At 47.9% G+C, this 16,259-nt stretch overlaps 7 protein-coding genes across 7 annotated transcripts; 1 reads left to right on the top strand and 6 right to left on the bottom strand.

The window, feature by feature from the left end:
- Positions 1-69: 69 nt before the first annotated feature.
- Positions 70-2,118, bottom strand: N7487_003851 (amidase family protein; the record flags this gene model as incomplete). The annotated part of the gene is made up of 1 exon (XM_056871598.1): positions 70-2,118. One exon carries the CDS (start codon positions 2,116-2,118, stop codon positions 70-72), a length of 2,049 nt encoding a protein of 682 aa, XP_056729318.1.
- A 634-nt stretch (positions 2,119-2,752) lies between these two features.
- N7487_003850 (uncharacterized protein) lies at positions 2,753-3,868 on the top strand (the record flags this gene model as incomplete). Its single annotated transcript, XM_056871597.1, has 1 exon — positions 2,753-3,868. One exon carries the CDS (start codon positions 2,753-2,755, stop codon positions 3,866-3,868), a length of 1,116 nt encoding a protein of 371 aa, XP_056729317.1.
- Positions 3,869-4,236: 368 nt separating this feature from the next.
- Positions 4,237-5,877, bottom strand: N7487_003849 (uncharacterized protein; the record flags this gene model as incomplete). Its single annotated transcript, XM_056871596.1, has 5 exons — positions 4,237-5,075; positions 5,131-5,373; positions 5,444-5,559; positions 5,622-5,730; positions 5,787-5,877. 5 exons carry the CDS (start codon positions 5,875-5,877, stop codon positions 4,237-4,239), a joined length of 1,398 nt encoding a protein of 465 aa, XP_056729316.1.
- A 517-nt stretch (positions 5,878-6,394) lies between these two features.
- Positions 6,395-8,271, bottom strand: N7487_003848 (putative general amidase; the record flags this gene model as incomplete). Its single annotated transcript, XM_056871595.1, has 3 exons — positions 6,395-6,552; positions 6,607-7,900; positions 7,963-8,271. 3 exons carry the CDS (start codon positions 8,269-8,271, stop codon positions 6,395-6,397), a joined length of 1,761 nt encoding a protein of 586 aa, XP_056729315.1.
- A 303-nt stretch (positions 8,272-8,574) lies between these two features.
- On the bottom strand, positions 8,575-9,540 carry N7487_003847 (oxidoreductase, short-chain dehydrogenase/reductase family; the record flags this gene model as incomplete). The annotated part of the gene is made up of 3 exons (XM_056871594.1): positions 8,575-8,989; positions 9,047-9,361; positions 9,425-9,540. The coding sequence occupies 3 exons, from the start codon at positions 9,538-9,540 to the stop codon at positions 8,575-8,577; spliced, it is 846 nt and encodes a 281-aa protein (XP_056729314.1).
- A 487-nt stretch (positions 9,541-10,027) lies between these two features.
- N7487_003846 (uncharacterized protein) lies at positions 10,028-13,840 on the bottom strand (the record flags this gene model as incomplete). Its single annotated transcript, XM_056871593.1, has 5 exons — positions 10,028-10,253; positions 10,309-10,529; positions 10,587-10,848; positions 12,869-13,528; positions 13,614-13,840. The coding sequence occupies 5 exons, from the start codon at positions 13,838-13,840 to the stop codon at positions 10,028-10,030; spliced, it is 1,596 nt and encodes a 531-aa protein (XP_056729313.1).
- Positions 13,841-14,781: 941 nt separating this feature from the next.
- On the bottom strand, positions 14,782-16,085 carry N7487_003845 (Gfo/Idh/MocA family protein; the record flags this gene model as incomplete). Its single annotated transcript, XM_056871592.1, is given in 2 exon segments — positions 14,782-15,419; positions 15,431-16,085. 2 exon segments carry the CDS (start codon positions 16,083-16,085, stop codon positions 14,782-14,784), a joined length of 1,293 nt encoding a protein of 430 aa, XP_056729312.1.
- Between the last annotated feature and the right edge of the window lie 174 nt (positions 16,086-16,259).

Here is a 16,259-nt window from a genome sequence, read left to right as displayed (position 1 = left end):
AAAAAGGATCAGGTGACCCCTGATCCCTGACCCTCCACTTCACTGGTGGCCATCTCAAATAGCTTCCAACTATTCAACGAGGACCATCTGCGCTGTGCATCTACCATTTGAAGCCTTGGCTACAAAGGTTAACATGAAATGGTCTTTGGGAACTTTTGCGAGCGTAGGATATTTGTCATATGTCTTGCGTCTGGTGAGCTGAGAGTCAAATGTCCACCTCCCAGCCTCAACCGTCAGTCCATCTACAGCTTTTCCATCAACGAAGGCTGTGAATGAAGAGATTTGGATGGAGTCAGGCGAGGTCACTCTGCCGTGAACTGAAACTGAACGGACCTCAAACTGGTCATCTGTGATTACCTCCGACGTGATCTGCTCAATAGATAGTTCAGGTTTGGATGTCGTCAAGCACTTGCTCAGCAACGGAAATTTGTCAGTGGAAATCTCTGGAGCTCTTAGGGGCATAGTTCGTCGTTTGAAGCTGTTTTCATATGAAAATGCAAAACGAAGTAATTCTTGGTCTGCCCAACCCTTTGTGGCGAAGGTAATGCCCACAGGCATGAACTTGTCTTCCATCTCCCCCATGGGAACCGTGATACAAGGCACGCCAAGGTGTTTAAGCGCCCGACCACCATTGGCATACTTGATTCCATCTTGAAGAGCGTGACGCATCGAATCCAGATCTTCATCGGCATTTGCAAAGGGGACATCGCCATTCGTCGGAAAGGCTAGTAGATCCAGGCCCTCGACATCCATCCAATCGTCGTACAACGTCTTTCTCATTTTTTCGAGCGCCTTGACAGCCTCCTCACATTTTGGAAGAGTCTCAAGGGAGGTAGCTCGAACACGGACGGATTCAATCATATCAGGATACCGAACAATGTTCTCAGCCTCGGACATTGCCCTGGGATCATCCAAGGGTGCGATATGCGGGTGGATCTTTTCCGGGTCGGCAAATGTAAGATTTGGAAGTTCAACGTCGTCCATAGCACGCAGGAAATCGTCCCATGCCATGGCAATCATCTCGCATCGTTCAAGCTTTGCCCAGCTGACTGATAAGTCAGGTACGTTGGACGCCTGGCCCGGAAAATCTTGCTTCTCATACTGCTCGATAAGTGGGAATTCCACCTCGACAACTGTTGCGCCCAGGGCCTCTAGGTCTCTGCGTGCGCGATCGAATAATTTTAAGACCGACTTGGTGCAGATATTTGAGTGCTCTGTCCCTTGTCTACCAAGAAAGCGTGTCGGCACGCCTATCCGTTTTCCGCGAAGAGCGTGAGGATCTTCAAGATTATGGAAGTCCAGAGGTCGGACTTCCGACGATTTGGGAATAGAAAGATAAGGTTGATTTCGCCAGAAATCGATTCCCGTTGAGGCCATCTCATCATCAAAAACAACGATGTTAAGCACATCAAAGAGGTCTGGGACTGTCCGTGTATGAGGCACGATAACGTCACATGTTGGATACAGTGGCCACTGTCCTCGATTTGGGATTACGCCGCGAGATGGAGAGTAGCCGACCAAAGCATTGTTAGAGGCCGGGGAGCGTCCCGAAGATACTGTCTCTCCACCAAACCCAAAGGCCGCGAACGAGGCCGTCGTCGAAGTCGCACTGCCGTTGGAGGAACCAGAAGCATATGCTGTTGTGCCATAGGTAGCATTATACGGGCTTTCGGATCTACCATACAGACCACGCTGCGGACCACCGTCGGCCATGGGCGGCATATTGGTGCGACCCAAGATGATAGCTCCGGCCTCTCGAAGCTTCGAGACAATGGCCGCATCATCTGGAGCCACGAGGTCGGCAAAAGCAGGAGATCCGGCAGCAACTGTCATTGCCTTGACTTTGTAGCTATCCTTGACTGTAAAGGGGATTCCCTCGAGGGGACGAGGGACATGGCCTGGTGTTGCGCGGTAGTCATCGGAAGCCTGTGCTTCTTGGAGGGCCTGTGGGTTCAAGACACAGACAGAGTTGAGAGATGGGCCTCGCATATCAAACTGAGCGATGCGGTGTAGGTAAAGAGTGACCAGCTCCACACTAGTCAAGCACCCAGTATTGAGAGCTCGCCTCAAATCAGCAATGCTAGCATCTACCAGGCTGAGGGTTTCTGTGACCGACATGGTTGCGAGGATTCGGGCACCGAGGGTAGACCTAGGAGGAACAAGGAAGAGCAAAGATGGATTGTTTTTGAGAATGAATCCCTGTGTAAAAGAGCATTGAAGTCATCTTATAGAGGAGACGGGAGTTTAAACGGCCACATAGTACATTGATAATTGTGCATTGAAGGGCAAGAAGAGAAGTGCTTTTCTGGGAGGGAATCTCGTAGCGAGGCATGTTGAGTGCCCTGTAAATGCTGATTTGCCAAAGATAGCGAGATGGAAATATAACAAGCATTTTGATAGTAGGAGGTATAAACTGGGAGAGTAAACTGGGAGGGTAAACTGGGAGGGTAGTTGGAAGCGGGCTAGTTTCAGTCATCACCTGGGAGGGCAAGTGAGCCGAAGCCTACCAGGGGGAAAGTGGAGACTTCACTACTAACTACTACTACTACTTACTACATCCATCGATGGATGTATGTATGCAATACTTTTTACAACTCAATGGAGCTGGCATTGCCTCTTACCGAGTGCTTTGTCCTCCTCGAAAATGTTTAAATAAAACGATATGTTCCTTCTTGTGACCTTAACGGCTCATCTTATGCATGTCCTTTTCTCGCCATAAATTCCTATCAAACCTCCCATCACACTCCCAAAGATGAAGTACGAGCGCATGCCCATCGAGATTGAGGCGCCCGAAGAGTACGGCTATGACAAGATCAAGTACAATCTTTCCGAAAGCTCCATCACCGACCAGACTCTCGAATCTCTAGGGCTTCAGATTCCAAACCTCAAACTTCTCTACAATGAACACCGAGGCGAGACCGAGTTACGGAAGCTGATCGCCGAAGATGCCAAAGTCAGCGCCGATGATGTCCTAATCACTTCAGGTGCCGCAGGTGCCTTGTTCATCATCACCACGTCGCAGCTGGGCAACACACATGCTGGGGAACGCAATCACCTCGTCGTCGTTCGCCCAAACTATGCTACTAACCTGGAAACGCCAAGGGCTATTGGCTGTGAGATATCGTACATTGACGTTACCTTTGAGTCTGGCTTCCAGCCCAACATTGATGACATTGAAAATGCCATCAAGCCTAACACTCGGCTTGTCTCCGTGACCTGCCCGCACAACCCTACCGGCTCAACTTTGTCGCGGGAGGCGCTTGACCGGCTTGTTGCTGTGACTAAGAAAAAGGGCGTTCTTTTGCTTGTCGACGAGACATACCGCGATATCGCTTATTGTCAGAAACTTCCCTCAGCGGCTTCCTTAGGTAACCACGTTCTAAGCGTAAGCTCGTTGTCGAAGTCATTTGGAATTCCCGGAATCCGTATTGGCTGGATCATCACCACCAACAGGGACCTTCAAGAGGTCTTTTTGGCAGCAAAAGAGCAGATTAGTATCAGCGGCAGCGTCATAGACGAATGGATTGCCACGCAGGTTCTCTCGAAAAGAAAGCAAATCCTGGCCCAAACGACACAGGAAATGAATGTCCGTCTTCAAATGGTCGAGGCATGGATCGGAAGTGAGGATTTACTGGAATGGGTGAAACCTACCGGTGGTGTCGTCTGCTTCCCGAGGATTAAAAATGAGCCCAAAGGTGGACTGTCAGCATTTTACGACAGGCTACTCAAGAAGTATGCTACTTATGTTGGCCCAGGCCACTGGTTTGAGTTGCCCGATAATTTCTTCCGCCTTGGATACGGCTGGCCGACACGTGAGGAACTCGAGGGAGGTATGAAAGCTATCTCGGCGGCACTGCGGGATGATTGAACAATAGGCAGGTACACAAATGAGCAATCGGCCAACATTGGTGTTGAGGAATAAGGTCACATATCTAGGCTAGTAGAGTGTCAATTAAACTCTATCAAATATAACTTTATTTATAAACTTATGACTGAAATATGAGATATAGCTAGCTAATAAGACCGACTCTCTCTTTATCCTCCTAAGTAGATACACAAAACCGAACATTATCTATAAGGACTCTACAGAATGCATGATAGACTAAATTGAATGTTAAAAAGCATGTGATATTCCAGTTCATGCCTTTCTCTATTTAAGTGATGGCTTTGGGTCATAATAAAACATAGGCATCAAATAACTTATCCGGTCATAAAAAGCTACCAAATGATTGTCCCTTAGAGAGCCATGTTGGCACAAGTAAAGGCAGGCGTGACAGATCCCGCGTAGTCAGCAATGATCGCCTCAACAGCTGCATACAGCCCAGGACCCAACAAGAACAATCCAACAGCCATGATAAAAATATTGAGCACAGTCAGCGCAGTCCTTCCCAGACCACTGAAAAGGGATCCCCGGTTCAGCTGCCAGTATGCAATGGCGAAGTAAATGAAGCCGAAGAACGAATCAAAGGCCGCACTGAGCAGGGAAAGGAAATCACCCATGCTGGGAATAATCTCCGCGAAGATAAACCCAAGGATCCAGATCCCGACCATGATTATCCCCCACACACTCCATCCCAGCACGGTGTGGCTGTGCGAGTGTCGGGACTTGCCGAGGATGCGGGTGTAGATGAATTTCGCAGTTACGTTGGCGTAGATCACGCCGATAATCAGGGTAGGAACGATCACGAAGCCGAAAGATGCCTTCTTGTATGAAACGACTCCTAAACTGCCAAAGGCTGGGGCGGTGGAGTATTGGCCCAGGAAGTGGAATCCAATAACTGAAGGGACGATGAAGAGGATGGCGGAGATCGCGGCAAGAACAGCCAATGCTTTGGGGAAATCTTGCGGTCTTTCCATCTCTGAAATGAAGGTTGGGAATAGAATTTGGGGGACCCAGATAAAGGTGATGTTCATCACTGCGTTCATGCAGGCGACCCATGTGGTGCCTGGTAGAGGGAAGGCGTATGTTTTCACGGGTCCCTCCGTAGGGTAGTTGCCACTGTACCCGTAGAGAGGTGCTTTTTCAATACCAGCGAAAATAAGGAAGAGAAGAATTGCGATACCCATGCAGGCGGCTGTGAGATGGTCAGTTTGAGCCGATTGGGAGCTAGAGGGAATTTCGCTACTCACATGAGAACATTGACATGAAGCTAACGTGTTGCAAGGTGCGGGGCATGGACATGATAATTCCCATAATGGTTACAATTATGGAGAAGACAGCAGTGCACAATGAGTGGTCTGAGAGAGTATTTAAGACCTTGGCGCCAGTCAAGACGTGGAATCCGATAAGAAGAATATTGTTCGCAAGCATCATGAATGAGGAGAAGACATAAGCAATTTTGCTCTGTCCAAATACATGGTATCCAAAATCGCCTATCGATAATTCAACTGTTAGTCTTTATTGCAGGTAGAAGTCGAAATTCTCGGACTGTCGCAGACTCACAGATATCCATGATATGAGGATGTTTCATGATATACTTATGCATCGTGATGGAGGTGATCCAGAAAAGGATTCCGCAAAGGACCATAGTAATGATTCCCGGAACCCATCCGAGGACACTGAGGGGAACACTCTTATCAGCTTCATTGAAATCCGGTATCTGAAGGGAATGGTTACTCACGAGAGAGACCAAGACTGTGCCATAATAGCTAGACAGACCTGCTCACCGGCAAGCAAACAGGCCGTCTTCTGCCAGGACATAGTCCGAAGCTTGATATCATGTTGATGGTCTGGACGAAAAGGGAATGTCAGCTTACTCCGACAGATAACACAGCGCAATCTATACCTGCGGCGACCAGAGCAGTGATCGTATCTAAAGAGTCATCCGTCTCGGTGCCCAGGACGTAGCCTGGTTCCTTCTTGTCGTCGTTGGACATGTTGAGTAAGATGATCAAGGTGATGAGCTGAGAAGGTCAAATCTACATAGGATCGGCGGAGCCCTGCATTATAAACAAATGTGAGTCGGACTACCCGTGGATTCGGGACTTAAATTTTTTTTTTTTGTCTTATTTTATTTCTTAGTTTGCTTATTTTTTTCTCTTTTGCCTTGGCGATAACGTGGTATGGTGGACGCCAGTCCAGAGAAGGCAAAGGGGCAGCTATTGCGCCATAATTAAGAGCATCGCGAGATTGGCTTTAGTCTTGTCAGGGGTTAGCCGCATTGCTTGTCGGCCATTTCCGTGGGTCTCGGTCAAGCTAATTATGGCACTTTTGATTTCCGGGCTTGTTATTGGTCGAATTGATTTATTTTCCCGAATCGACGAGTCAGTCCACAATTGCAAAATGGCGGGTCTAGAGTCATTCCTTGTTTCGTACTATATTTCCCTCTTGGGAATTTAAAGATATTGACCTCCAAATTATGTTATGGATATACACGGAGTACACTCAAAGCAACTACAGTTTCGCACTAGGTGAGCCCCCGTGGCCCTGTACCGCCCGATCAACAATCTCCATTGCCTGGAAAAGTTGATAATCATGCTGCTTAGGAGTGACAACCTGCACACTGAGAGGCGACCCAAGATATACCCGACGGTCAACCGTTTTCTCATCCCCTGTGAGTTGAAGCAAATTAGCGAAAGATCACAAGTGTTGACATTGGAACTTACACAGCTGCCGATTAGCCTTATCCCAACTTCCCAACACAGGCGCCTCCATTTCCCGCCCAATCTCAAGATCGGATTCCGCGAATGAGCGGACAGGAACGGAGCCAGCCGGATAGTCTAGCAGCACAAAGGTCGAGGTATACCCGACAGCATTGTAGCGGTCGAGCTCGGGGACCGGGTGCGGTGCCACAGGGCAAATTATGGCATCGACGCGACGAGCGACCGATGAACTCTGTGATGACAACGTCCACATCTTCATCATTTCCTTTTCAATCTCAGCACGCTGTGCCTGCAGCGCCGCCAGTTGAACCACCGTCAGGGCCTTGCCGCGCTTCATTCGGCCTTGCAGCCACGGAATGAGGTCCTCGCCCATGCTCTCGATAAGGTCAAGCATATTCGACCCATCATCAATTCCCATCAGCCGGCCAGCGACACCCTGGCATTTAGGTAGGACCGGTGGAAGTGGGATATCAACGACCTCAACGCCGGGGGTACGGCGGAGGCTGTTAGCGACTTCGTTCAAAATTCGGATGATCGGGGGTAGGGGTGTGACGAGACCATCTGTCTTTAGAATACCGATAGTGAAGTTGTGCGGCGGAGTGAGAGTAAGCGGTATCGATTGGGATGACCATGATCCTGGAATGCAATCCTCACCGAACAGCTCCGCGCGAGGCACGATCTCCGCCATGATGGCGTTGATATCCGCAACAGAACGAGCCAACGGACCAGCCACTGCCTGCAGCCCTATTCGACCCTTACCTTCAATCTGGCCGCTCTGTTGGCCTCCAAATGGAACGCGTCCGTTACTCGGCTTGAACCCGTAGATACCCTGGCACATAGCTGGCACGCGGATGCTACCACCGATATCCGTGCCAAAGCCGACCATCGACCCGCGCATAGCGATCAAGGCACCCTCCCCGCCAGTGCTTCCACCGGCAGTCCATTTACGGTTGAGAGGGTTCAGCGTGCGCCCGAAAAGATGGTTGCAGCTGTCCAATGTTGCGAGTGTTTGTGGGATGTTTGTCTTGGCGATCACTACCGCGCCCAGAGACTCTAGCAGGTCTACCAGTGGGGCATTTTCTTCTGCAGGCTTGAATGCCAGCGCAGACAATCCAATGCTTGAGTCCACGCCTTTGACATTAAATGTGTCTTTTACCGACACCGGGAGTCCATGTAAGGGGCCGATTGGGGCGCCTGTGCTTTGGAAGTGGTCGTCCAGCTCCCGGGCTCGTTGCAACGCGCGGCCGAAGAGGGGTTCGGTTAGACATCGGGTGAGCTGGTGAGCGACAGCTGCTCTCTGCAATATACCATTCATATTAGTGACTTGATTGGAGAGAATCGGCTAGGATGCGAGCGCACCTTGCAAAATCCTCGCACCACGTCTTCGGCTTTCAACCGACCTTCTGCCATCTCCGTGACAAGGCCCCGCACATCATATTTCTCTGTGATTTCCAATTCTTTCGATGTGAGCAGGCCGCAAGTCCGTGGGATATCCATCACGCCAACTCGTTGGTAATTTTTTGGGCCAACGGTGATCGACTCGGAAATTGAGAGCATCCCCTCGGGGATGACGTGTGCGGGTAGCCGCCATTCGGCAGGGATAGCTGCGGCAAGCTCAGCTTGCTTGCGCTGGGCAATTGCCACATAACGGGGTTCTTGGGAGGCCATTGTGGATATGGAGTGAGAAAGACATTGAGGTGGGGAGAGGTGGTTTTTAATGCGGGGAGAAGTGTGGAGAACAGCAACCTCGGCCCGCTGAGAATGGGTATTATTTAGTTGGTTGCCCGAGGTCTCCTGAGAATATCTATATTGTACTATCTTGAGACCTGATAGTCTCTATTTGGGCTCTTGATTTTGATAGATTTTAGTCTTAATTTGATGACGGGGTTTTTATTGAAACCTCGACTAGGTTACTCCGTACTATATAGTATTTTGAGCTTATATTCATGTTAAGGAAACTTAGGTTTAAATTTAGAGTCTCCCCTTGAGCACAGCTCCACCATCTGTTGCAATGACCGCTCCATTCAAATGACTCGAAGCCCTTGACCCGAGGAAGACAACCAAACCGGCAATATCCTCAGGCTTGCCAAGCCGACCATTTGGTGAGTACTCCTCAAGTTGCTTCATACCACCTTTTGACTCAATAAGTCCACTCGCCATCTTAGAGGGATAGAAACCAGGTGCAATAGCATTGGTCAAGACATGGCGTGGCCCAAGCTCAACAGCCAAGTTCTTCGCCAGATGGATAGCAGCCGCCTTGGAAGCGGAGTAAGACGGTGTCGCGTTTTCACCAACCGTGCCAATCCCAATACCTGCCACAGAGGCGGTGATAATTACGCGAGATGGATTTGCGATGGTTGCCTTTGCTGTGAGGAGAGGGGTAAATCTAGCTCAATGTTAGAATCGCGTCTCATTCCCAGTCTCGGCTAGGTTCGGAACTTACTTCTGGATCGTGTAGAACACGCTCTTTACATTCAAATCCATGACTTTCGAGAACATCTTCTCAGGGTGGGTATCGAATTTCTCACCCCATGTTGCGCCGGCATTGGCGAAGAGGATATCAACACGGTCTGTGGTCTTGGCAACTTCAGCGACAAGCCGGTCTAGCTCTTTCATATCTGAGCTGTCGGCTGGTACAGAGATGGCTTGTGCGCCGGGCCGCTTGTTGGGGATGGCATTGAGAGCTGCTACTGCTTCGTCGCAGGCTGCCTTCTTGCGGGAGGTGATGTAGACTTTAGAGCAGCCGGCTTGGAGGAGACTGCAGAGATTTTAACAATGAATATTGGAGAAATAATTGACATAACGGTAGAGATATACATACCCTGAGGCTGCATGTAGTCCCAATCCCCGGGAACCGCCTGTGACCACAGCGACCTTGCCCTCGAGGGAGAAGATGCTGGAGAAGTTGGACAGCTTGACTTGTTCGTCGGCAGACATTATGGAATTGATCAGAACTCAAGTATGTGAGAAGAGTAAATTAAGAAAGAAGAGATTTGGTTCCCCGGCCTAGCTATTTGTATTTGTATAAGCCGAAATGACCGAGGCTCGTTGACTCTCCCCGCTTAGAACCTGGGGTGATTAGTAATCTATAAATAAATCCATCCATGATGGATTCTATTTGGATTTAATTGATAGACATTTTGAAATTTTAATTGAATTATTGCATTGGTATTGATTCTTTTTAGTGAGGCAACTGGCTATACTAGAGCGAAGCCAGGAGCAAGTATGCACGCAGTATACTCCTGGTTGTACCGACTTAAACGAGGCGGTCAAGCTTTCTATGGGCACTTCTATAATCGATTCATTTATCTATGTATATGGGGATTCCTGGTCATAAAATTCGTTTGAATCAAGACGTGTTGATATCATGGAGCAAGTGATATTCAGTTCAGTAAATCCAGTGTTCTCTGCATATCGTTGGGAACTAATAAACATAGACGAAGTCCTCATTCTTCAGGTCGGTCATGTCCTGCAAGCCGTTGTCCTGTTCCACCGAGACCTTTTGAATATCTTCCAGCTCCACTACCTTGGTTTCCTTCCGTTGGTCCTTGTCCAGCATAGACATATCAGCGACGGGACCCACTTTACCAAGTTCCACGCGTCGCTTCTCATGCTTCTTGTTCAGGTACATAAGATAGAAAGGAGTCAGGCTACCAAAGACAGTTAGCTGAATAATAAAACAACAGAGATCAAGTTATATCATACCCAGAGATGAGTCCAACAGTGACGAACATAGCAAGGTTGGCTATAAGACCCGTTCGGTATAATGGTGCCTCCTCAGTGGAGTAAAGAAGTGGTCCAATAACATTGCCAGCGCACATGCCGATGAATACTATACCAGATGTACACTTCTTTTTAGTGTCACCTGCGGTATTCTGTGCTTGCCAGGCATATATCAGTGGGGTGATGGATGCCATTGTAGAAACCTGGGACCATATCATTAGTTGTAGATCTTATAAATTACTATGTTATCAAGAGCATACTAAGTAGTAGCCGAAGAGTAAAACACCCTTGCTGTGTCGCGGGACAGTAAGCAGCATGATGGCTCCGACGCTGGGTAGTACGCTGGCTCCAGCTATAACGAGACCCTTTCGTTGGGTCCATGTGGCTAGCCACCCAGTGAGTAGGATAGCCAGAATCTGAATAACTCCGAAGGGGATATTGAATAAGATTGTTGTGAAACTGTCAAATCCGAATGACTTGACTATCAGGGAACCGAAACTGGAGATGCCTCCGCTTGCAATGCTATTACAAAGTTTTCGTTAGTTTAATCAATTCTTTCCCTTCGTGTGTAAATTTGGCAATAATCGGGTCGTCGAACGCGGCCACCAGGCGGTGTCCGGGTTCCCGGGCGTAATCTCAACCCGGGCGTAATCTCACTTTTCTCCATTCCACCTTCTTCATTAATTCACTACACCCCTAATTCTCTATATTATGTCTCAAGAATTAGAAGCCCGTATCTCTAATGCCTTATCAGCATGCTCTGCTACCCAGAAACCTAACGTTTCAGCGATCGCCCGAGAATTTGGCATTACGTCTAGCATACTGAGGGGCCGCCTCAAAGGTTATAAGTCTAGAAACGATCGTATCCTAACCAACAAAGCATTAGACCCCGAGCAAGAGAAGGCATTAATTCTATGGATTGATACCTTGGACTAGGCCTATTCTCCCCCGACCGCAGGGCAAATTCAGGCTGCTGCTCTACAAATTGTTCGACGTCATGAACCCGCCCGCACGCTCGGAAAAAACTGGGCGTACGACTTTATCGCCCGTCTACCTTCACGCTTTGAGACTATTAAGTAAAAGCCGATGGAAAAAGCACGATATGAAGTCTGTGAACCTGCTTATATTGTTTCTTGGTACGATCGCCTACAAATTACGCTCAAAACCTACGGAATTGCATAGAAGAATCTATACAATTTCGACGAAACTGGGTTTCGAATTGGCGAAGGCAAGGCCTAGAACGTTGTTTCAGCCCGGGGAAATTCTAAAAATAATACCGGCGGACAAGCTGAATCCCTTACTGGTATCGAATGCGTCTCGGCCGATGGTTGGGTTATGCTACCGTGGTTTTTAGTTAAGGGTCAATTCCATATAGAGAGTTGGTTTATCAACACTAACTTACCCGACGACTATACTATATGGCCAACCCTAAACGGCTGGACCGATGAGATTATTAGTTTTGCCTGGATTTAGGTCTTCGACGAATTCACATCTTTCTGTGTTAAAAAAGGGGAATATCGTCTTCTTTTAATAGATAATCATAGTTCACACTTGACCTATGATTTTATTGAATTTTGTTGGAGAAAACGAATTATCCCCTATTGTTTTATCCCACATATAACATATGGCTGCCAACCGCTCGATGATATACTATTTTAAGTGCTTAAGCATTATTATAAGAAGTATAATAATAAGGAAGCCTTTTGGGGTGGTGATGCGCGGTCAAAGGCAAATTTCTTCGCGGGAATCTACGATGTCCGGACGTCGGCACTTATAACGCGTACTATTCGACATAGATTCCGCGAAACTGGTATTTGGCCTATGGATTCTAATAAAGGCCTTACCAAACTTGGTATTTCGACTGAGGATAATGATCTACCTATGATGCCCGGTTTTATTATTCATGATATTGCTTCCGGAACTACACCACCACTATTATCAAGCTCACTGCCTAATACCCCGCCCGAGACAGTACAAAAATTGAGAAAGGTAAGCACTAAGGTTATAAAGCATATTCAAAATGACTCGACAATCTCCCCGAAGGTACGACAAAGCCTCTCTCAGATACTAGCGGGTGGCCTCGTTCTCGTTGAGGTCGGGGCTCAGTTTGCGGAAGACAACGTGCGAATTCTACGGCGCAAGAAGCGGTCTAATACAGCTAAGACTAAACGAAGGCTTCCGGAAATGGGCCCTCGTTTGGTTAAGGATTGTAAAAAGCACATAAATGATCGGGTTGATAAGGAAAGGCTACAATCATTCAATCGTTCGAAGAAAGCCTGGCGGGATGCAGCTATTTTAAAAGCAATTGCCGACGGAGAAATCGAGGATATAGGGCAAATTGGGTCAGATCATGATGAAGAGAGGCCTCGGGAATGGATTGATGATCTTTATTGTATTGATTTAGAAGGCGATGCTATTTAAATTCAATGAATTATTTGGTGGAATGGAGAAAAGTGAGATTACGCCCGGGTTGAGATTACGCCCGGGAACCCGGACACCGCCTGGTGGCCGCGTTCGACGACCCGATTAGTTGAATACTTACGAGATAGTTATAATCGAGAAGAACCAGCACCAAGTCTTGAGGTCAAGGAGAACCTCTAGGGCATGATCCCATCGCCATTCTTGATTAGAAATACCCATCTGGTTGGCACGCAGCCTCTCTGTGGCAATGAATCTCTCTCGCTCAGTCAAGCACTTAGCTTCCATCGGAGAATCAGGCATTAACCAGAACACGAGCAGAGAGTAAGCCACCGTCAACAGACCACAGAACATGAAGATCGTCTGGTACCGATATAGAGTATTGCTGTGGATATGCCCAAGGCCGTAGGTTAGAAGACTGCCAATAATGGAGGTCAAGCCGTTCATTGCATTCCAGTAGCTGACACGCAAAGTCTGTTCACTTCGACGCCACCACATCTGTGTCATAGCAACACAACATGGTGCAATGCAAGACTCGAATGATCCGAGAACGAAGCGCAAGCCGAGAAGTGAGGGAAAATCAGTGCAAGCGGCCATAATGGTAAGTGCCGATCCCCAGAGGAAAATGGCACTGGCGAGGACTTTTCCGGTAGGAAGTTTCACCAAAATTAGTGCCACGAGAGGCTGCATTACCAGTTGTGCAAGGTAGAGAATAGACCCAAGCCAGGAATATTGTAGACCGACTAGATGAGCATCCTCTTGCAGGCCGAAAATGGAGACATAACTAACCAATGACGGATTAGTCTTATGAGAAGTTGAGAAACGTTGGATTATCTGGAAATATATGTAACATAAAAAATTATAATTACCTCAGGGAACTTTTGTCAAGCTGTTGGAAGAAATATGCCCACAGTAGAAGGACGAGGATTCGCTTGTCGATACGACGGAGAACGGCTTTCTCCTCTTCATATGTGAACGCAGTCTCCTCAGTTGCATGAGAAGTCAGAAATTCAACTGCCTTTGAACGTGTAGCCCGTTCATGGCGCTGCTCCTGCTCCTGAACTGTCGAGATTTCATCGTTGGCTTGGGCAGCCATGGCGGAGAATATAACAAGGGGGGCAAAGAAGGGGAATCTAGGTCCAACTTGCTTGTGTTCGATCCTCAAAGGAATGCAAAGCCTCTTATCTTTCTTTCTCTTCTTGGTCAATAGTTTATCACTTTGGCCCTAGCGTAAAGAGAAAAATGTCGGAAAAGACATAATGAGTCGCAATACCGGTCTCCATTCCGTTGTGTGGCCTCAACTACTTTCGGCCTCAGTGTTTAGATGAGTTTTTGCACCTATCAAAGGCAGATAAAACATGAACTAGAACAAATATGAGCAAATATGACAGCCAAGTACTGCTTGTTTGGAAACCTTTCGTGGCCGATATTGCGGGGAAGCGTTGCATGCGTAGACAAAGCCTCCTTCGCTGCTTATTTACCCGAAACCGGGGTACATTAACATCCTTGTACTTCCCCGCATTCCCTTCCGAGGCTACTTTGTGTATATCAATCGGTAGATCGGTGGATTGTGGCAGGCTAAATCCTTGAGGAAAACCTTCCTGTTTACCCACATTATCCCATTTAACCATTGAGCCGTCCGTAGTTTGCTCGTCGCATGTAGACCAACTACCTTTCCCATTGGTGATACACAGTATGTTAGGGATGCTGGGTCTGCATAATGCTTTGCATGTGACATTCGAAAAGCATACGTTTGGCGCTTGAGAGTTCTGTGTTGTAACGGGTGCCAATCTCCTCGTTCCGTTATGAGAGAACCAATAACCCCATGCGACGAGAAGATAGACCTTATAACATGAGTATTCAGCTTGGCAGTGGAAAGAAATAAGTGCATCAGCTAATATTGTCCATGGGGTTGGTTGTCATGCCAATTTCTAGTCTATGATCAACATCGATCTCAAATATGTATTGCAAAAATAGAAATTTCTAAGAGGCTAAAGTACGATGAACCAACTAACTGGTGTAGATAGCCGACATTTTTCAAGGGAGGTCGAGAATGTCTTTGACGTTCACCACTTGTCCAGTACGGATCGAGCGATTGGCAGCAACACCGGTCAGAATAGAAGCAGCACCATCAATGTGACTAGCAGCTCTCATGTACTCATCGGGTTCAGCTTCTCCGAAAAGATCACGAAGCAGTACATTATCACCACCCCCATGCCCACCTTCGCCTTGCACAATCTCCACCTTGCGCGGCTCTTGGAACAAAGGTCGCAAAAGGAGAGTTGTAGTTTCAGCAGCGCCTTCCAGTGATTGCTCCCCACCCGAGTTCACATAGCTGCTCTCGACAACCTCTGCCTCCAGTCTACCGCCTGTTCCGTTGAAGTTGACACGGAATCCCTCCCAGGGGGCATATGCCGTGAGAGAGTAGGTCATGACTGCGTTGTTCTCGTATCGAACAAGCACGTTCATCGTGTCTTCAATGCTGATTCCATCGCCAAAGACACTTTGATCACGGAAGTAACCATCTTCATGCTCGGCGTCCAGATAGAGAGACTTTAACTGAGGGGTTTCGCCTAGGTGCAATGCAAATGGATCATTCTTAGCTACCTCGCTGCCATGAGCTCTCGAGTAGAACTGGGTCACACCCCGCTCCTCGGCGTTCTTTTTCCGTAGAACTTGAGATCACCCTGTGCATAGACTGTCTTTGGTCGAGATTGCAACCAGAAGTTGACCAAATCGAAATGATGAGTGGATTTATGAACAAGAAGGCCTCCACTGTTCCGGGCATCACGATGCCACCGTCGGAAGTAGTCTGCACCGTGAGACGTGTTGAGCATCCACTCGAAGTGGATGCTTGTAACGGTACCGATCGCGCCGGATCGAATGAGTTCAAAGATTTTGGTGTTATGCGGTGCATAACGGTAGTTGAAGGTGACCCTGACTCTCTGGTTGGTACGATCGACAGCCGAAAGGATCTCGTTGCATTGCGATACATCGATGGTCATTGGCTTCTCAGTAATGACATTACAGCCAAGCTCCAAGGCACGGACAATGTAAGTGTGGTGAGTACGGTCGATTGTGGTGACAATAACCTCATCCGGTTTGGTTTCCTTGATCATAAGATCGAAATCAGCAGCGAGATAGGTTGGGATGGATTCATGGCCCAAGGCCTCAATCTTGGCTTTCGCATAGTTGAGTCGGGTCTGGTTGGTATCACAGATTGCAACAAGAGTGCTGGTCTTATTGTAATCCTTTGCAATGCTTGTGTAGAACAGAGCGGATCTTCCACCAGTGCCGATCAGCGCATAGCGCTTTTTCTGCGAGAGCACAATATCACCCATAGTATTTGAATATCCTGAGAACTGGCAGGAATTAAGCTAAAGAGGAGGTCGTTTGGAGCACGTGGCAGTCAATAAGGCTGATGAGTTTTGGAATGAATTAAGGTCTACATGTTACAGTAGCTTCTTGATGTTGAGATATATGGTGGCCGTCCCCTGGGGTCATATGCGGGGAAG

Source organism: Penicillium crustosum, assembly GCF_028827405.1.
Source record: "Penicillium crustosum strain IBT 35664 chromosome Unknown utg000002l_segment0_segment0, whole genome shotgun sequence".
Lineage (NCBI taxonomy): Eukaryota > Fungi > Ascomycota > Eurotiomycetes > Eurotiales > Aspergillaceae > Penicillium > Penicillium crustosum.
Note: the sequence above shows the minus strand (reverse complement) of the source record. Positions and strands in the feature narration are given on the sequence as shown.